This window comes from Nyctereutes procyonoides, unplaced genomic scaffold, assembly GCF_905146905.1.
Source record: "Nyctereutes procyonoides isolate TBG_1078 unplaced genomic scaffold, NYPRO_anot_genome, whole genome shotgun sequence".
Classification (NCBI taxonomy): Eukaryota; Metazoa; Chordata; class Mammalia; order Carnivora; family Canidae; genus Nyctereutes; species Nyctereutes procyonoides.
Window position 1 is genome coordinate 39,270,263 of NW_026575020.1, and position 17,045 is coordinate 39,287,307.

Below are 17,045 nucleotides of genomic sequence, written 5' to 3' on the forward strand. Positions count from 1 at the left end.
CCAATCTTCTCTTCCTCAGGTTCCTGCTGGGCTGTCCCAGGAGCAGGGGGTGCAGAGCCTGTTTTGTTAGAGGGCACAGTGGTCTGGGTTCATCCTAAAGGACGGGCATTCATCGGGGAGACAGGGTATGAGCAATGTTCCAAGACAACAAGGAAAGTCAGAAGGTGACATCCCTCATCTGAGGTCACACAGCTGGCGGGAGGCAGAGCCAGGAGTCAGGTCCATACCCGGGCTGGGGTCAGAGGTCCGCTGGCATGGGGTGGCTGTGCAAGCAGTGGGCTGAGGGGCCGCAGCTAAGCCGGACGGCACCCGGGACCTGCAGACACCCTGGGGCACAGGTGGGCCTCTGCCCGTAACAAGTCCGTGTGGACACCCGCCCCAGGGCCCATGCTCAGCACCTCTCATTCATCACGACAGCCAACCTCCAGGTCTGCTTGCCTCCAAGAGTCATGGTGCCGGACCCAGCCGGGCCCCAGTCCTCGGCTCTTCCGGTCCCTCGTGCCAACCCTGTGATCCACGGACACAGGACCACATGTGGTGACACACATCTTGCACACAGCACAGGACACGCACACTCAGGTGGCCCAAGTAATGGAGGCCTGAGTGGGAGTGTCGCAAGCTCTGACAGGTGGAGGCGGACAACTCACCTTGTCCCCCAGAAAAGCCTCCTCTTGGGGCCTGGCGGCCCAGGCTCACAGGAGCCTCTCTCCACCCCACTGCAAGTGGCTGCTGGGAGGAGTCACATGGGGCTTTCCCGGGGCAGCCTCCGGCTCTGTGGGAGGCCACAGTCAGGCGGGGTGACCTCTTGGAGCCTCAGCATCCCCATCCCATGGGGCTGCCAGAACCAGGGAAGGCCCTCTGGTACCGGCAAAGGCCCTTTCCTTGTGGCACCACTCCACTTAGGAGACTTGTCCACGCAGGAAGGGGGCTCCTCCAGAACACCGCCTCTCCCACCCCCACTTGTGGCCAGGGAATGGCACAGCCTTCTGCTCAGTTTGGGTTTTGTTTGTTTTTTTTCCAAGGCCAAATCTCTTTAAAGCTCCCTGCCACCCCAAATCCCTGCCTGCCACAGTACTGCTGGGCACCAGCCTCAGACTCAGGCTCAGGGACTCCCTTCAAGTCCCAGGACGATAGGCTCCCTGACCTGGAGGCAGCTGGGCATAGGAAGAACCCGCCGTCCGACCCTTGAAGTAGTCCCAGTGAGCATAGTCCCGAGTCCTGCTGGCTGGAGAACCCTGTCAGTTGCCCGGCCCCTTCTCTGGGGGAGGACCCTCCACCCCTTGGCTACAGGGTTCTGGCTTCAGGTCCATGGGCTGCTTGAGGAAGTGGCAGTCCCTGGGTGTCACTGGTACCTCTGTCAACACAGCTGCTCAGGCATCTGGGCTCCAGAAGCTGGTGGACATACATGCATTCTCATCTGAGCACACACGTGCCCTCGTGCATCTAACTGCATTGTGTGCGTGGACAGGCCTCTTAGCCTGTGACTGGCTGTTATTTTCTTTGATCCGGTGAACTGGTTGTGGGCATCCTCATTTCTCCTCTTTTGGACTTCAGAAGCCTACCAACCTTTCCAATAACCTCATGAGCGTTTGCCATATCTGAACAAGGACCAGGCCCAGGACCTTGGCTTCCCAAGGGCTGGAGCCTGATTTTATTCATCTTCTCGCAGTCCAATCCCTAACCCAGAAAGACTACCTGATGAAAATCTACCAGATGACTATCTTGCACCCAAATCGGAGCAAAACATAAGATACTCAGGACCCATGCCGTGCTCCGGTTTCCTTACCTATGAAATGAGGAGGCTTCTGCCCCCATACAGAGGCATGAAGAGCAAAGAGGGGCAACACTGGTATGAGTGCTCCTCACCCAGCACATAGGAGAGGGACTGGGATTTTTAATTTAGGCCTCCCCAGAATAAAACCACAGGCTCGCACATTTCCCTCAGGGGTTGCTCGGCCACTTGTGAATCTCCAACAAACCCTGGGATGTGCCTCTCTCATCTGACACAAAAGATGAGATGCTTCTTAGGAAGTGTGTGTTTCTGGATATTAAAGATGTATTTGTGTGCACACATGTCAGGTTTCCACGGGATATTTTTGCAAAAACCACACAGCATAGAGATTGTTTTATGTACAAAAATAAGAAAGGCTGACCCGTAAGCTAATTGAATCATGCAAATAACTACTTAGCCACGGGAGAGATTCTGACAGGCAGGCTGAGAGCCCAGAGTAAGGGAGGACAGCTTTGGAGGGCAATCTATTTTATAAAGTTTACTCACAGTATGACCGCCTCAAGATTAATGGGAATGGTGGCCCTAGACCTTGTTTTGCCTGGCTCCACCAACTGAAATAGTAAAAGTTGTATTTATCATAGACAATTTGCTGTAACTGATTAACATTAATCTGATTTCCTGTGAGTCAATTTCCTTGAGATATAGTAAATAGGCCAATTACCTGCTATCCACTTCTTCTATCATAGAGATTTAGGTATTAGCAACAGAGGTGTGCATAAACATGGGATTTCTAACTATTTTGATAAAACAGAAACAATGTTTAATCTAATGAAAGGATTTCTTGTTGGTCTAACATTTCATCAGTCTGGAGTTTTAAAGGGTATGTCTAGAGAAGGTGTGGACTTCGGGGTTTTTTTCACTGGCAACCTGAGGCTTACTCTTTTCAGAGGAGCTCCTGCTTGTTCTTGACTGGCATCGCACAGAAGCTATGAAATGAAGTGAAGGCAACAAGACTGGTTATTTTTAAATAAATTACAACAAGAACAAAAAGGTCTTTATATCTAACAAGTGCCAGGGGCATCATCAGGTCGGGAGAGTGTGAGCTTCTGGGGCAGACAGACCTGGGTTCCAGGGTGGCCCCCCGTTGTCCCAGGCCTGTGACCTTGTGGCATTTGCTTAACTTTTATGAGCTTTACTTTCCTAATCTCTGCCAGTGGGGGTAATACCATCCCCGGGGAGTTCTTAGAACACAGGGATCCACAGAGGACACGTAACAACGGTCCGGGAGTTAGCTGGGAGCCACACAGAGGGGGGCAGCCAGTCAGTTGAGCTGTTCTCCACCACTTGCTTTCCCATCATTTCAAAGCCCCTGTGTGGGTGACAGGCTGCACCTTCCCACGGCCCGGCCCGCTTCTGGGCAGGCTTTCTGTTTGCCGGACCCCCTGGCCGGCTCCTGTGGCAGCCTACTTAAGACACTGCAACATTTAATCATGAAAGCAAAAGTTTATTCATGTTTGAAACTACATAGAGCTACCACGAGGAAGACTTTTTCAATCCAGGGTGTAATCCAGTTAGAAAGGAACACGAAACAGTTTTAATACATTAGAATCACCGCCACAAATTATTTTCATGACTCAATCAGTTTCAGAATCGCATACAATACAAAAAGAGAGGAAGGAGAGGGGGCCCCAGCACACAGGGTGAAATATACAGTACCGAATACTGGACTTTGAATGCATCACAATCGGCGCCGCTTTTTTTTTTCTTTTTTGCATGGATTAGTAATAAGATGAAGAACATTCAAAATGCTTTCTCAGTATTTACAACAGTTCTACTGATCCTGTGTTCATTGAAGACCCAATGTTTCCACTCTCGGTTTTTTAAAAGTTGCAAATGCAACCCTGATTTTTCTTTTAAAAGATTACAATGTACATTACATATTATGAAGGAAACAAAGAGTTAATTACAAGATGCAAAAAGGTAAGAAAGAGACAAACTACAGCGTGAGTATTGTTCAGAGGTAGTAAGTGAGCACTCTAAGCTACAGAACATGTTGAAATTCTATTGGTTTGTATGAGTTCGCATGAGGTAATAAAGCTGTGTTTTGATTGGTGAGATGTATAAATACTCTTTTGCTACACTATATACAACACTCCAGAGAGCAGGGCCTTTGTGGATGCCCAGAGGACATAGCAAACCTTGACAAGTCCGTGCAGCACCCAGCGCACACCGTACAACCCCAGACGGATCTCGTGTTCTCCTCTTATCAGCAGCAAGTGTCTTCATCTCTCAGAACAATCTGGATCCATAATTTAATTACCGAGCCGACTCTGGGCACTGGTGCTTCCAGAGAGAGAAAAGATGCTACCAGTCTATGATCTAATTATAACATAAGAGATCGAAACACAAATGTGACCAGGAAGATTCTTAAACAAACCATCGTTAACAGAGATAGCCAAATAGCTCCTTCATTCCAACCCCATTAGTGATATGAAAGAAAGACAAAGTCCGTGATGAAAATATGCAAGAAATTCAATTTAGGTGAGGTGAATCTTTGCATCTGCTTTAACGATTGAGGTTTAGCATATATTGTACTTTTTACCCTTAAGGCCAAGTCAGTGGCAACTGTGAAACAATTAATGTAAAATATTGATAATAAATTATGATAAAATAGCTATAGGACTGTCAACAATGTTAAATCTTGGCCTAATTGGATAAAGTGCTTTTTTAACATTTATGTGTTTTTAAGTATAAATACAAATGATTATGATTCCTTAAAAAACTGATTTACCAAGTTCTCTAATAAGACAAGGTTTTACAGTAAAGCTGTAAATGGTGGGCTACAAAAACTCTTTCCTTTTCCTCCTGTTGCTCTGAATGCACGTATCAAGGCATGTCAGCTCAGGGAAAAGTGTTGCCAGAGATCAGTTAGAGGTATCAGAGTGCACACTTCCTGGGCCTTCTGTCGGGGAAGTCACTGAAGATGGAGTTGTTGCGTCCTGCCAGCCTCCATTAGCCTGAAAAGAGAAATGCAGTTCAACGGGTACACTTCTCCATATTAATTCTATTCCCTAATTTAAAACACTCACATGACAACACGAGAGCAAAGATACATTAGCAAAATGTATTTTCTAAACCCACATTGGCAGGAGTTTGAAGCATGTGTTAAAGTAGGATTAAATGCATGTAAAACAAATCCATCCCACCAAGTAAAGTCTTGGCAATAAATCAGCTCGCTGAAGGAGAGCTTCAGTGAGTCTCAAGCTGGCACGCAGCTCAGCCTTTGATTTGCTGTAAAAATAAAGCGACTGGAAAAGAGATCTTTTAAGAAGGGAGTAGTGGAGAAGCTCAGTTCAAGGCCTCAGCCAGTCCTTGGGCTCCATGAAGTATAACCTCCAGCCCAGCTTAATCCTCATTTCCATAGAGAAGAAGTTCCCTGATAGCCGGCTACTGTAACCCTGGGAAAATGAAGGCCAGAATTTCCCTCCAAATCGCATCTTCCAGAATGAAAATGCATGAACTGCAGAGGAGCACACTATTCAAATCTGTATTCCAATTATCTCTAACTGGAGCTCCTATTTGGGATGTTGCTACGGCTTTTCGCATGCCACTGGCCCTTCCCGCCTCAGCCCTGCATCAGCAGTAACAGTGCTCCGAAACAAATTTGCCTTATGTCTTGGCCTATAGAGGCAATTGCTGAAATCAATGTCTGATCAGATTTCTGCTGTGGCAGACAGCTTGTCGCTACATATTTTTATGTCAGTCAAGAAGAGGGAGGTGCTGGGCTTGTAAGTTGGGGAACATTGAGTGGAAGTGACGGGGCGGGCCTTCCTGGAGAGAAGGCAAGGGTGAGCTGGCTGACACCCAGTGCCTACGGCTCAGCCCGGCCTCCTGCTATGCTGTCCCCAGAGCCGGATGCCCACACCAGTGTCAGTGTGGGTCATCAGGCCCCCCTGCTTCTTTTGCTTGAGTCTCCGACTTCTGTGAGTCCATCTAAAATGTCTTCTTCGTGGCTTGTGCCACTAGGCTACTGGGAACGGGGTCTAGAATCCCCGCCCAGCCCAGATGTGGCTATTAGATGAGCTCTGTGCTTGCTGGGCCTGTTTCTTTCTCCCATGGTCACTGTTCTTAGAGAATGCCCTGACTTCCGATTCACTGTGCAGTGCTGCATGGAAAGCACCTTTCCTCCCTCTAGGACCAAGGGAAAGGAAGTAGAAGGGGGACCAAAGAATCCCACAGAGATGACCAGAGCCAAAGGGGAAAAGGATTTTCCAGGCTTGGGGCATATCAAATTGCAGCTAGGAAAAAGCTAATGCTTTGGTGATACATTTCCATTGCCTCCTTGGTTTTGCAGGTTGGATGGTGACACACTTATGTGCGTTTGTGGGACTCTAAGACATCCTCTTCTCTATCTAAACAGTAAGCTGTTTTTACCCCTCAGGTATGAAAATCTACTTAGAAAAAGAAAAACTCTTACACAGATACAAGTCTAAAGATATTCCATCTGAAGTAAACATCATTCCTCTTTTATCCAAATTTATAAACAACAAATGTACAATATTTTTACCCAGCATGGCAGCTGGAGGAGAGGTTGTCAGCAAGCATTCTTTTTTTTTTTTCAAAATAAATTAATCCTTCCTCTGGTGGTTTGAGATTATGCACTGTATTATACAACAGCGCCTTATCAAGCCTCATCAGTGAAGATGGAATTCATGTCTGTAAAATGCTGCAGGCAATCACAGTTTCATATTTTATCATGTTGATAAGGATATCGCACATTCTCTGAAGCATTTCAAAACACTTAAATGAAAAAGGAGAAATGCAACTAAAAGGCTTTTTATATGGTTTGTTGTGGGTTATTATGAGTTATTTATAAACCCAAAAAGAAAGATTTGACATTTCAAATGTAAAAGATTTGAGTATTTAATGGTCCTTTCTTCCCTTTACAATCGAACATTCTCAATCACTTTTTCAATCATGAATGTTTACTGTCACAGCAGCCAAGGCCCTAAGAAAGGGAGAATTTTGTCCACTTTCCTCCCAACTCTACCACTATGCTTGGGGCAGTTCGTTTTCTCCTTAAGTCTGGAATCCCAGGTTCTATTCACCACTGCCCACCCAGTCCCCTCTGATGACCCCCGCCCCTGGATCCCTTGCAGGGCCTATAAATCTTGCCATTTCCCATCCATGTCAGTGTGGGGTAGAAGTGAAGTTTTGGTGAATTGGTTACACAAGCTAAAATTATTTCCTCCATAATTTAAAAAAAAAAAATCGAGGCCACTAAAAGTGCTGAACAGGTTTCTCATCCCACATTGACAACACAGCTAGCTTGCTCTTAAGAACAGAATTATTATTATTATTTTTTATGATAGTCACAGAGAGAGAGAGAGAGAGAGAGAGAGAGAGGCAGAGACATAGGCAGAGGGAGAAGCAGGCTCCATGCACCGGGAGCCCGATGTGGGATTCGATCCCGGGCCTCCAGGATCGCGCCCTGGGCCCAAGGCAGGAGCCAAACCGCTGCACCACCCAGGGATCCCAAGAACAGAATTCTTTGTTGAGAATTGGTCTGTTGATCTGTCTGGGACCCTCCAAGGTTGTCCCCTTCACTTGAGCTATGGGAATGTTTCCTGCTGCTTGATTCTAAGATAAATGACCTGTTTTTCACCATCTCCCTGGAATACAGCACAGCCAGTAGGAAAGATGGCATCTTAACGGGCTGATGTTTGAGTCCCTATTGACGACAGAATGTTAGCCACCCTGGTTAGCTGTGAGGACTTCTAAGGGCATCACGGTAACATTAAGTGTTTAGGTTCATAAAATAAAAGCGCAGTAGAAATGCTGCCTTCCCCACCTGCCAACAAGATGAGAAGCCAAGTCAAATGGCTATTAATTTATTTATTAGTCATTGTTGACCTGCTGCTGTTCCTCCAGCTCTTTGAATCTGGTTCCCCAGAGTACTCACATTTAAATTATGTGGACTGTACAGTGAGTTTCCTCCAAGGCCATCACTGTAGCCTCCCGTCTGATTGATAACATGACGGAGGGTATCCACCTAGAAGTGAGACGAAATAAAATTCATCATCCCAAATCTATTAAAACATCATCATTTACAAAAGGAAACAATTTGAATTATGTGTGCCACAAGGGTTTAGCATCTTCAATGAAAGACAAATTTATCAATCAAATGTGACTGGCAGAATTTCAACAATTCTTTGCATATTTAAACTCACACATCTTTGTTTTTCATGCCAGCCAAACAATAACAGCTTCCTGGCAATGCAAACTTTCCATCTACGTCAATGAAATGTGTGTGGCTATGGGTGAAAACTACTTATAAATATGTATACTGGATCTCTCTCTCTCTCTCTCTCTCTCTCTCTCTCTCTCTCTCTCTCTCACACACACACACACACACACACCTGAACACATAAACACAAGTAGTTGCTCTCAATTACAAGGATGAGAAAAGAGTTGAACCTGGAATATACTTTAAGAACTCAGGTTTTTTAAAATTCTGACTTTAAAAATTTCAGAAATGAAACAGTAATATGTTTTTAAACCTTACATACATTTGCATACACAATGTGTTGTTGTTGCTGTTGTTACAAAGGTAAGATGCACCCATCCCTCTCCATGAGCTCAAGCCAGAGCCGAATGCATTCACAAAGTTTATTAGGTTTGAATCATCAAAAGTCACTGTTCACTTGACTTCTCATTAAATTAAATGGTGGGGCAGATGGGTCACATTGGGAAGCACCCAGCACAGGTTCTGCATGGATGTGCAGACCACTTCCATGGGGTAAGAGTATGGAGTTTTGAACCCAAACCCTACCCTGCTAGAAAGGCCCCAGTTGGGGCATTTCTCCTACCTGTGATTGCACATTGGCTCCGACTTGGGACCCTTGGTAAGAATCCCCATTCAGACTCTGCATGTTCATGAACATGTCCCCAGAATTTGGGAGGTTAAAAGAACCAGAAGAACCTGGAAAGGAAAGAGTTAAGTAGCTGAATAACAGAGAGCTACACACATAATCCTCAAAGACCTGTAGGCAGGGAAAGGAGAAAAGGTGCAGAAGGGAAAGGTCTGGTACAACATAAAGCATTTCCAGATCTAAGAAGATGGAGGATCACTCCAAGGAGTTAAGTCCTGTGATTCATTTTGCAGCTAGGAAAGTTCTACCAGTGGGGAAACCCAAATAAGAAACAAAGAGCAAATTGAAGGAAACAGAAAAACACCCAGCAGCTGGCCCGGAGCCACCCCCTTCTTTTCATTTATCTCTAGGGCTCAGTCATGAAATGAGCTCTTTGCCATCATTAACTGTCACAGTAGACAATTATGTGGAGAAGAAACATTTTTCTGAAGCTCTTTCTTAGCCATACCTTCTACCTAGCTTTCACCTGCTTATGTTTCATTAAAAAGCACAGGAGGTGAGGAGTTTGGGGCAAGGGAGGTGAGGGAGAGAAGGTGGGAGAAAGACAACAAACAAAATCCCCTTGCTTTCTGAACTTTTAAAGATTATATATAAAAGATCTTCTTAGAAAAGTGCCTTGAATTGCTTCTTGTGTTCATCTGCACAGATGAGCTGCACATCTTTCACTGTTACTCAGGCTCCCTGTAGTTTTTAGATGTTTTTAACTCCATCACAAATGTCACATAAAATGTGGTCCAAATGTACCACAATATTGCAGATACTGCATCCATGTATTAAGTGCCACATCCCTTGTAGCTCACCACCTGCCATGGCAGCACAGGTGCTAAGGAAATGCCAAGAAGGACAGCAGACTGGAGTCTGCCACTATATTAACCAGAAAGCATTGCTGTACTCCAACATTCTAGCTTCATGACGCACAGCAACAGTTTAACCTCCCACTTCTGCAATTCCCTTTATTCTCTGACAGATCACTATGGACGTTAAAATGATACATGGAACAGTATAGTTAAAATAATTATTAGTGATAGCACTTGCCATAACTGCTGAATTAAAAACCACTATTAAGTGTAAAGGTTCCAGAATCTACCAGCAGCGAGTAGCATTCATTATGAACAGTGGGTTTACAGACTCTGGCCATCCACTCATTCGCCCAGCCCTAGAATAAGCCCTCATTTTAATACAAATCTTCCTTTATAAATCCACTGTGTCCTCAGTATGGCTCCTGTGTCCTGGCCTTTGGGACAGGGTTTCGTGGCACAAGGCTGCCTGAGCCAAGTAGGGAGCGAGCAGCCAGTACGCACCAGAATTTGGTGTGGTGGGCGAATTGGTCTGGTTGTTCTGCACAGCTGCAGCTACTGCATGCGCGGCCGTCACAGCTGTCTTTGCGGCATAGAGGTTGGCTTCTTCCTGAAACTTGCCGATATTCTTCTTGTACCTGATTCGTTTGTTGCCAAACCAGTTGGATACCTACAGATTATAGGGACATGAGTAAAGGGAAAGAGAGGTCAAAAGGGGGGGGGGGGAAGAGTCAAACCTCCAATAATAACTGTTGGACACCAGAGAGACACCTTGGGAGACATTCTTTTTTTTTTTTTTTTTCCTTGGGAGACATTCAATTCTTAGCTTGCAATCACATCCTGTGGATGGCGCATAATGGTTTTTGGGGTTTGTTTTCTCTCTTCAGAAACCTTGACAGTCAGAATCAATACCACTTCTTGGAGTTAGCAACAGTAATATTAAAGAGGACTGGTGCACTGTTCCTAAAAAGTATTCAGTTGGTATATACCAACTAGTATATGAATGACTGGCCCCCCACCCAAAAGTAGCTGAAAACCTAAAGGGGGAACATTTTTGTTAAGTTAGGTAAATAATACATTTTTGTGAAGGAATGACTTATTCTTTTTGGGTCTGGAATGATTTTGGCAGCTGGACAGTAGAATCATGTTTGGTCTGCTGAAAAGAATAACATCAATTAATAATGGATGAATGATCCTTTTGTCTCCTGTCTTGAAGGTACTATGTCTGCCAAGGTGGCTGCTCAAGCTCCTCCAGTTAATACACGAGAAGGTCACAACTTGAAATTTAAGTAATTCCAATAAGGTCAAATGCAAATATAGGGGAGCTGCTCTGATTTCATCAGCTGGAATATACTTAGGTCTTTTACACACAACTTATGATGTCAGCCCGTGCAAATGGAAGAGATTTCTAAAGAGGAGCTTGGCAACAGGAAGATGTCATCACATTTCACTGACAGCAAAATTTCAGCCCGAGATTCCTTGCTCATAGTTATGTGATGTGTTCAGGCACCTGTAGCTGAGCTCTATAAAGAAACTAAAACCCACGCTGCAGTTTATAAAAAGGTACCCGCCTGCTATATAAAAGGCTCTGACCTCTCTTTTGTTAAAGTAACAGTTTAAAAATACTCTTCAATAATTTCTTAATAATCTGTCAAAGGGGCATGTTGCTATGGTATCAGGCTGTGTGGGGCACTGTTTTATCCTGAACAGCTATTCAGAGGCCCTGAGGAAAAATAAGGAGTGGTGTGAGCCCTCCAACCCAATTTGTGCCAGTGGGTATGCTTATTAACCTTCTCTGCCAAGAGTTTAATTGCTTTGGAAATAGAACTCATTCTTCAACCCATGGCAATCATCCTTCCAGAAGAAGCCAGAGAACCCTGGCAAGGAAGCCACGTGAGGAAGACAATATGCCCTTGCTACCGCCCACATGCTGTCTCATAGTGGGGAAACATACTCACTGAGGATCCATGTGGGAACCATGAGCATGAGTTCATCAGACAGAGAGAAGCCAAAACGCACCAAGAAGTAAATATGCTACAGATCAGGACTTCCTAGCTGCTCCTGTTCCACTAGTATCCCCCCCCCACCCTCCTCACCCCTTATGGACCGTATATAGCACTTCCTTCCTTCATACCAAATTTTAGGGGTCATAATAACCATCATTTAATGACTATCTCCCATGTGTCAAGCATTATGCAGAACCCTCTGCATATATTCTCTCATTTAATCTTAATCTCAAGGACTAGGTGGTTGACTGAGGTGGTTATGTAGGCATAACTTAACCTGTCCCAAATTCAATGGCCTTTTTTCTTTCCTTGTTTGACCTTTCGGGAGTGTCTGATATGCCAGTGTGTGTGTGTGCATGCATGTGTCTGTGTGTGTGTTCTCCAAAACTCAGCTCTTGGTCCTCTTCTCTCTTCTCCTTCAGCAATCTTATCCACATTGATTTCAATCATTGTCTCTGTGTGTGGATGACTCCTAGAGTTCCATCTCTAGCCCTAACTTCTATGAATTTTGGTTCTTGACTTTAAAGACACTAATATATAAATGTTTTGCCACAACCTCCAACTTAATAGGTCTAAAATGGAGTTTATGTGTCCTCTTAACCTGTACCCCCTTCTCCGTTTTCTCTTTGCGTTCATGGCATCTCTGCCTCTAGAGATGTGGTACTTCCTACCTTACAAAGTCCCTGATTCCCCGTTGGACGATTCTGACAGATATACAGTTCCCTATATAGAACTAAGATCTGGTTCCCTCTCCTTTCTAATCATTGGCTTTAGTTCCAACACCTAGTTGGTGATAATACTAGGTTCTCAAACAGCCCTGAGGGACTGAATTCCACTGGGCGATTGGTATTCTCTGCCCTCCCTTCTTTGAGCTCCAAAGGCTTGGGATAGGAGCACATGATCATTGAGTAGGATGTGGTAGTGGGAGGAAGAGCCAGGAGAATGCACAGGGAAGGAGAAAATGAAAACCATAACCAGGTAAAGCTGTAGTTATGGAGAAGACAGCTATCGAGGGGGAGGCACTGGCAGAATTAGCCACAGACCAGCTGTAGAGGTCAGGGGAGAGGGGGAAGCCAGAGATGATGCTGATGTGGGGCCCAGGCCTCTAAGAACAGGGAGACAGATACTCTGGGAGAAGTCAGTTCAGTGACTGTTAGGGTCATTCCCATATCAGAATTATAGGACTCTAAAAACAAAAGTTCTGACTCAAGACTGAAAAAGGAACATAAAGGTATCTGTTCTGATTATGCTGGTTAAAGCAAGTTCTCTCAGACCCTACCTCATGTTTCACAAGCACATTTTCAGCTCAGAAGGCACACTAGAGAGCTGGTTTGCAAAAAAACTCCTTCAACATACATCACTCCAGTTTGTCTGAATAAGACTGGCAGACCTTCAAAAGAGTTAAATATTGAATATATCTACAGTGTGAAGGGAGATATTCCTGGTTGAGAGGGAATTTGGCATTTCTTAAGTATAATTAATGAAAATCTCCCAACTCTGAATTTAGCAACAAAGGCCCATCTTAGAATTCTCCTCTTCTAAACAATTCTCTGTTGAATTCCATACTTTGTAGTTAATATTACCTTGACAATCAGAGAAGCTATAATACATTAATGAAACCTAGCCTGGAAAATCAGATTACAGCTTTATTAACAGTTTCATAATTGAGGAATCTCTGTACCACTGAAGGGTCTCATCTCCAGATATGCAAGAATCCTGTGTTTATGCATACCCCTGGACCAATCAAACAACAGTCATCACTAATAAAGGTTTATTTAATTCTCACAGTAAAATTTTAATATCACCAGCAGCCTGGGGAAGCTTTAGCAAGTGGATTTGCTTGACATCAGATCGTTTCTATTCTGCTAGTCCCAATACTTCTTAATCTTTAATATCAAGGCAATTAAAATTAATGGCCACTCATCCGAAGCTACTGTGGGCAGTGTTTCCTTGACACCAATTGTTTGATGGGATTACCTAGAGGTTAAACTAACAAGCAAGGTTTAATTGGAAGCAATGAAAGAAGCAGTGATCATACGTTATGTTTAACCTGCATAACCACATCTAAATGAATATCTAAAAATGTTAAACTATTTCTCAAATTAAAATATGCACGTCACATTCTGATATCACAGATTTGGGTATTGCAGCAATCGGCTATTAAGACTATACTGCTGCAACTAAGATCAGTGTAATTAATCTATAAATCGACATCTAAGTTCAGGAATTTCTGTCACCTTTTAGAAACAGATGGGTACAATTAGTTGCAAAAGAACCTCCACCCTCACCCTGTGGGAAGCACCCAATGCTACAGATCACATGTGTCCCTCCTACACGGTTCTCACAGTAAAGCCAAGCTGTACACATAGGACAGTAAGTAGAGCAGAGTTTGCTCCATCTCTGAACTAGAATGATCTGTATGTTGGTCCCAGAACAGAAACAGGCAGGAAATTGGTGGAGAGAAAGGGAATATGCTGTCACATGCTTCTCTTTTGAGCCATGTATCAAGGATTCATGACTCTGGACTGTGCAGTAGGTGAAGGGCCAGGCAAGATTTTAAGATCAATTAAAAACAAGAAGAGAGAATAAGTACACAAATACATTCCTCCTTCTACTCATGTTCACTGCTATCAGCTCCCAGATTGTGAGCCTTTGGCAGCTGGGGAAATGAGTAGTGAACATTCTGCAGGCTGCTAATTTTCTGGAGCCCTTCTACAAGGCCAAGAAGTGGCCAAAAAAGCTTCCGGGCTCTCCCATTTACTAGGGCCATGCATTTCCTGAGCTCAATTCAGCAGCAGACTGCCAATCGCTTTTAAATAGTCAAATGTTGGGATGCCTGAGTGGCTCAGTCGGTGAAGCATTTGCCTTCAGTTCAGGTCATGATCTCAGAGTCCTGGGATTGAGTCCTACAATGAGCTTCCTGCTTGGCAGGGAGCCTGCTTCTTCTTCTCCCTCTGTCCTTCTCTTTACTCATGCTCTTGCTCTTTCAAACAAATAAAATCTTTAAAAAAAAAAAAAGCCAAATGTTTTGATATGTGGAATCTAAAGAGAGACAAACTCTTCAAATTGTTGGGTATGTTAATGATTTGGCCCATCATAATTACTTGATGACTATTAGCTATTACTATCACCCATGTTATATCAACCAAGGAATAAGAGATCCAGACTACACAAGTTGCCCCAAATCATACAGCAAAGTGTGATAGGTCCAGGTTTCAACACCAGGGTTCCCCATCAATTTTTTCCTTTTCCATACTAATTGGATGTTTACTGAGTATCTATTACAGTGCCACAAAGAGATAAAAGAATAAACAAACATGTACCTCTATCTGCCTAGAATTTGCAATATGATTATAAAAACAATGCTAGATACTCAAAATAATTTGCAAAAATTAGAGGACAGTAATGATCACACCAAGTTGTGCAGTACAGATTCTAAGCACAGCAGAGATCTGGAGGAAGAGAAGTGCCAGCAGGTCTGGGAAGTCAGAGGAGACTTCTGAGGTAATGTGGAGCCTGAACTGGACTCAGCTTCAATTCAACAGCATTTTTATTGAGACTGCATATTTCAGAGGCACAAACCTCTAGAAGCTCTGTGGACACAGAGAAGCCAAAAACATCAGCTGTTACCTACCTCTTCCTGCTCTAGAACTTAACTCCTTTTTTCCCCTTTCAATCTCTAAACCCCTCTAGCGTAGTGAGAAAGGAAGGAGAAGCCATTATAAAGGAAAAGAGGAACAGAGATCCAAGGAATGTTTCTGAAAGATGTGATGTCTGAGTGAGGGACTAACAGGATAGGACGGTTCCCACTGGTGAGAATCCGGGCACCACAGGGGGCGGGGTGAGTACCAGTGGATGGGCATGAGTAAAGGCACTGGAAGGAGCAGCAGGCTCTGGCTCCTAAACAGGACCAGGGAGAGCACTCTAGCCAAGGGAAAGCCTGAAGGGGCCCCTGCAGGCTATCTCATGCCTCCCTTCTGCACAGCCTCACTAGGTGGAAGAGAAGTGGAAGGAAAACAAAAGCTGGGCTTGAGATTTCTAGGAAGTGCAGTGGGGAATGGGGTCAGGTGAGGCTACCTGAGGCCAGGGGAGGTGGCATTCCCAGCCAGGTACCTGTCCTGTGTCAGTAGATGGCCCACTTTTTGCTGGAATATTCCCTTAAGAAATTTTGAATTATCAGGTACCTGCTCACATATACTCTGTCCTTTGCACATTTTTTAAGTTGGCATCTATAATTTTTCATTATAAGTTTATAGAGTTATAAACAATGTTATTTCAGTATGTTGTAAATCTTGACATTTTAAAATAAAACTGCAACGCTATTCTTTAAAATGTATCCACCCAAATTTAAATAGCAATTTGATACCCACTATCCATTTCAAAAATACATAACCTTTCTTTAACAGTCAAAAATTTTGTGTTCTCTTTTGTTCTTAAGAAGTGTATTTCCCTTCCATATTCTCCTAATGCAAAACACTTTCATGCTCTGCAAAAGAAATGTATGGAAATTGAAAATTTAAACTGTTTTTATTGCCTGTAATTATATGGCTCTACATGTTTAATGTATCTTTCTGGATTAAGCTATCATTACAATTTGTCCAAAATTTATCAAAGCAATACAAAGACTTATAAATAAAAGTATTTGTTTTGATTGTCAAAAGTAAAGTGTTTTGTTTTTGTTTTAAATCTAACATGCATTTCTTAATCAGAGGGGTGTAGGATTATAAAGTGCTGATTGAAGGCAGTTTGGTTATTACCAGTATTTTACACAATCCCTTGGTGGGCACCAGAGAGGGTCTCACACTTTGGGACAATGGGTCATCATACAGGATGGGAGTATTCCTTTTTTTTTTTTTTAAAGATTTTATTTATTTATTCATGAGAAACACAGAGAGGCAGAGACATAGGCAGAAGGAGAAGCAGGCTCTCTGCAGGAGCCCAATGCGAGACTTGATCCCAGGACCCCAGGGTCACGACCTGAGCCGAAGGCAGACGCTCAACACCTGAGCTACCCAGTTGGAAAAATGGTAAGTGATAAAGTGGAGGGGGGAAAAACCACACAGCGCTTCCACCACAGTAGCTTTCTGAGGCTCAAAGATTTTAGGAGAGAGTATATACATATATAAGGAAAGTCGGCCAGTGAAAATCTTAGAACCACCATGCCCTAGTAACCTCTGGAATATCTTCAGCTACTCTGTGGACCATATATACCCTAGTTCAAGACTGTTGCCTTAAGTGAACAGGCTAACTCTGGTTTCATTTTAATTTCTTTGTGTGAGTGCAGTGTGGGCACCCCTCTGATGGGGTATGCCTATTAGAGACCTCTGGCTATAAAAATGGTGCGCATTCAGGCAATCACTTCTATGTGTCACCATGACCTTTTGAAGCTAGACAATGAATTTGTCAGCTTCAGGAAATCAAAAACATTCTGATTAAAGAAGAAAATAGAAATAGATACAGTTTACTTAATATTTAGCATAACCTTTCTGGAGAGTAAGCCAATAAATATGCACACACCCTTTGAATCAGTATTACTAGAAGTTATCTCGAGGAAATATTCGGAGATATATGCACAAAG

General features: G+C 43.7%; 1 protein-coding gene across 2 annotated transcripts in view; it reads right to left on the reverse strand.

Annotated features, from left to right (window-relative positions):
* Positions 1 to 3,215: 3,215 nt before the first annotated feature.
* PBX3 (PBX homeobox 3) overlaps positions 3,216 to 17,045 on the reverse strand; it is a 221,007-nt gene continuing 207,177 nt past the window's right edge. The window contains exons 6-9 of one of the 2 annotated variants that reach the window (XM_055333667.1): positions 9,966 to 10,131; positions 8,602 to 8,714; positions 7,695 to 7,784; positions 3,216 to 4,749 (exon numbers count right to left, since the gene is read on the reverse strand). In XM_055333667.1, the coding sequence (XP_055189642.1) occupies positions 4,657 to 4,749; positions 7,695 to 7,784; positions 8,602 to 8,714; positions 9,966 to 10,131 (462 nt within the window). In that variant the 3' untranslated portion in view covers positions 3,216 to 4,656. The remainder of the gene's footprint in view (positions 4,750 to 7,694; positions 7,785 to 8,601; positions 8,715 to 9,965; positions 10,132 to 17,045) is intronic. The other variant, XM_055333674.1, reaches the window with a different exon arrangement.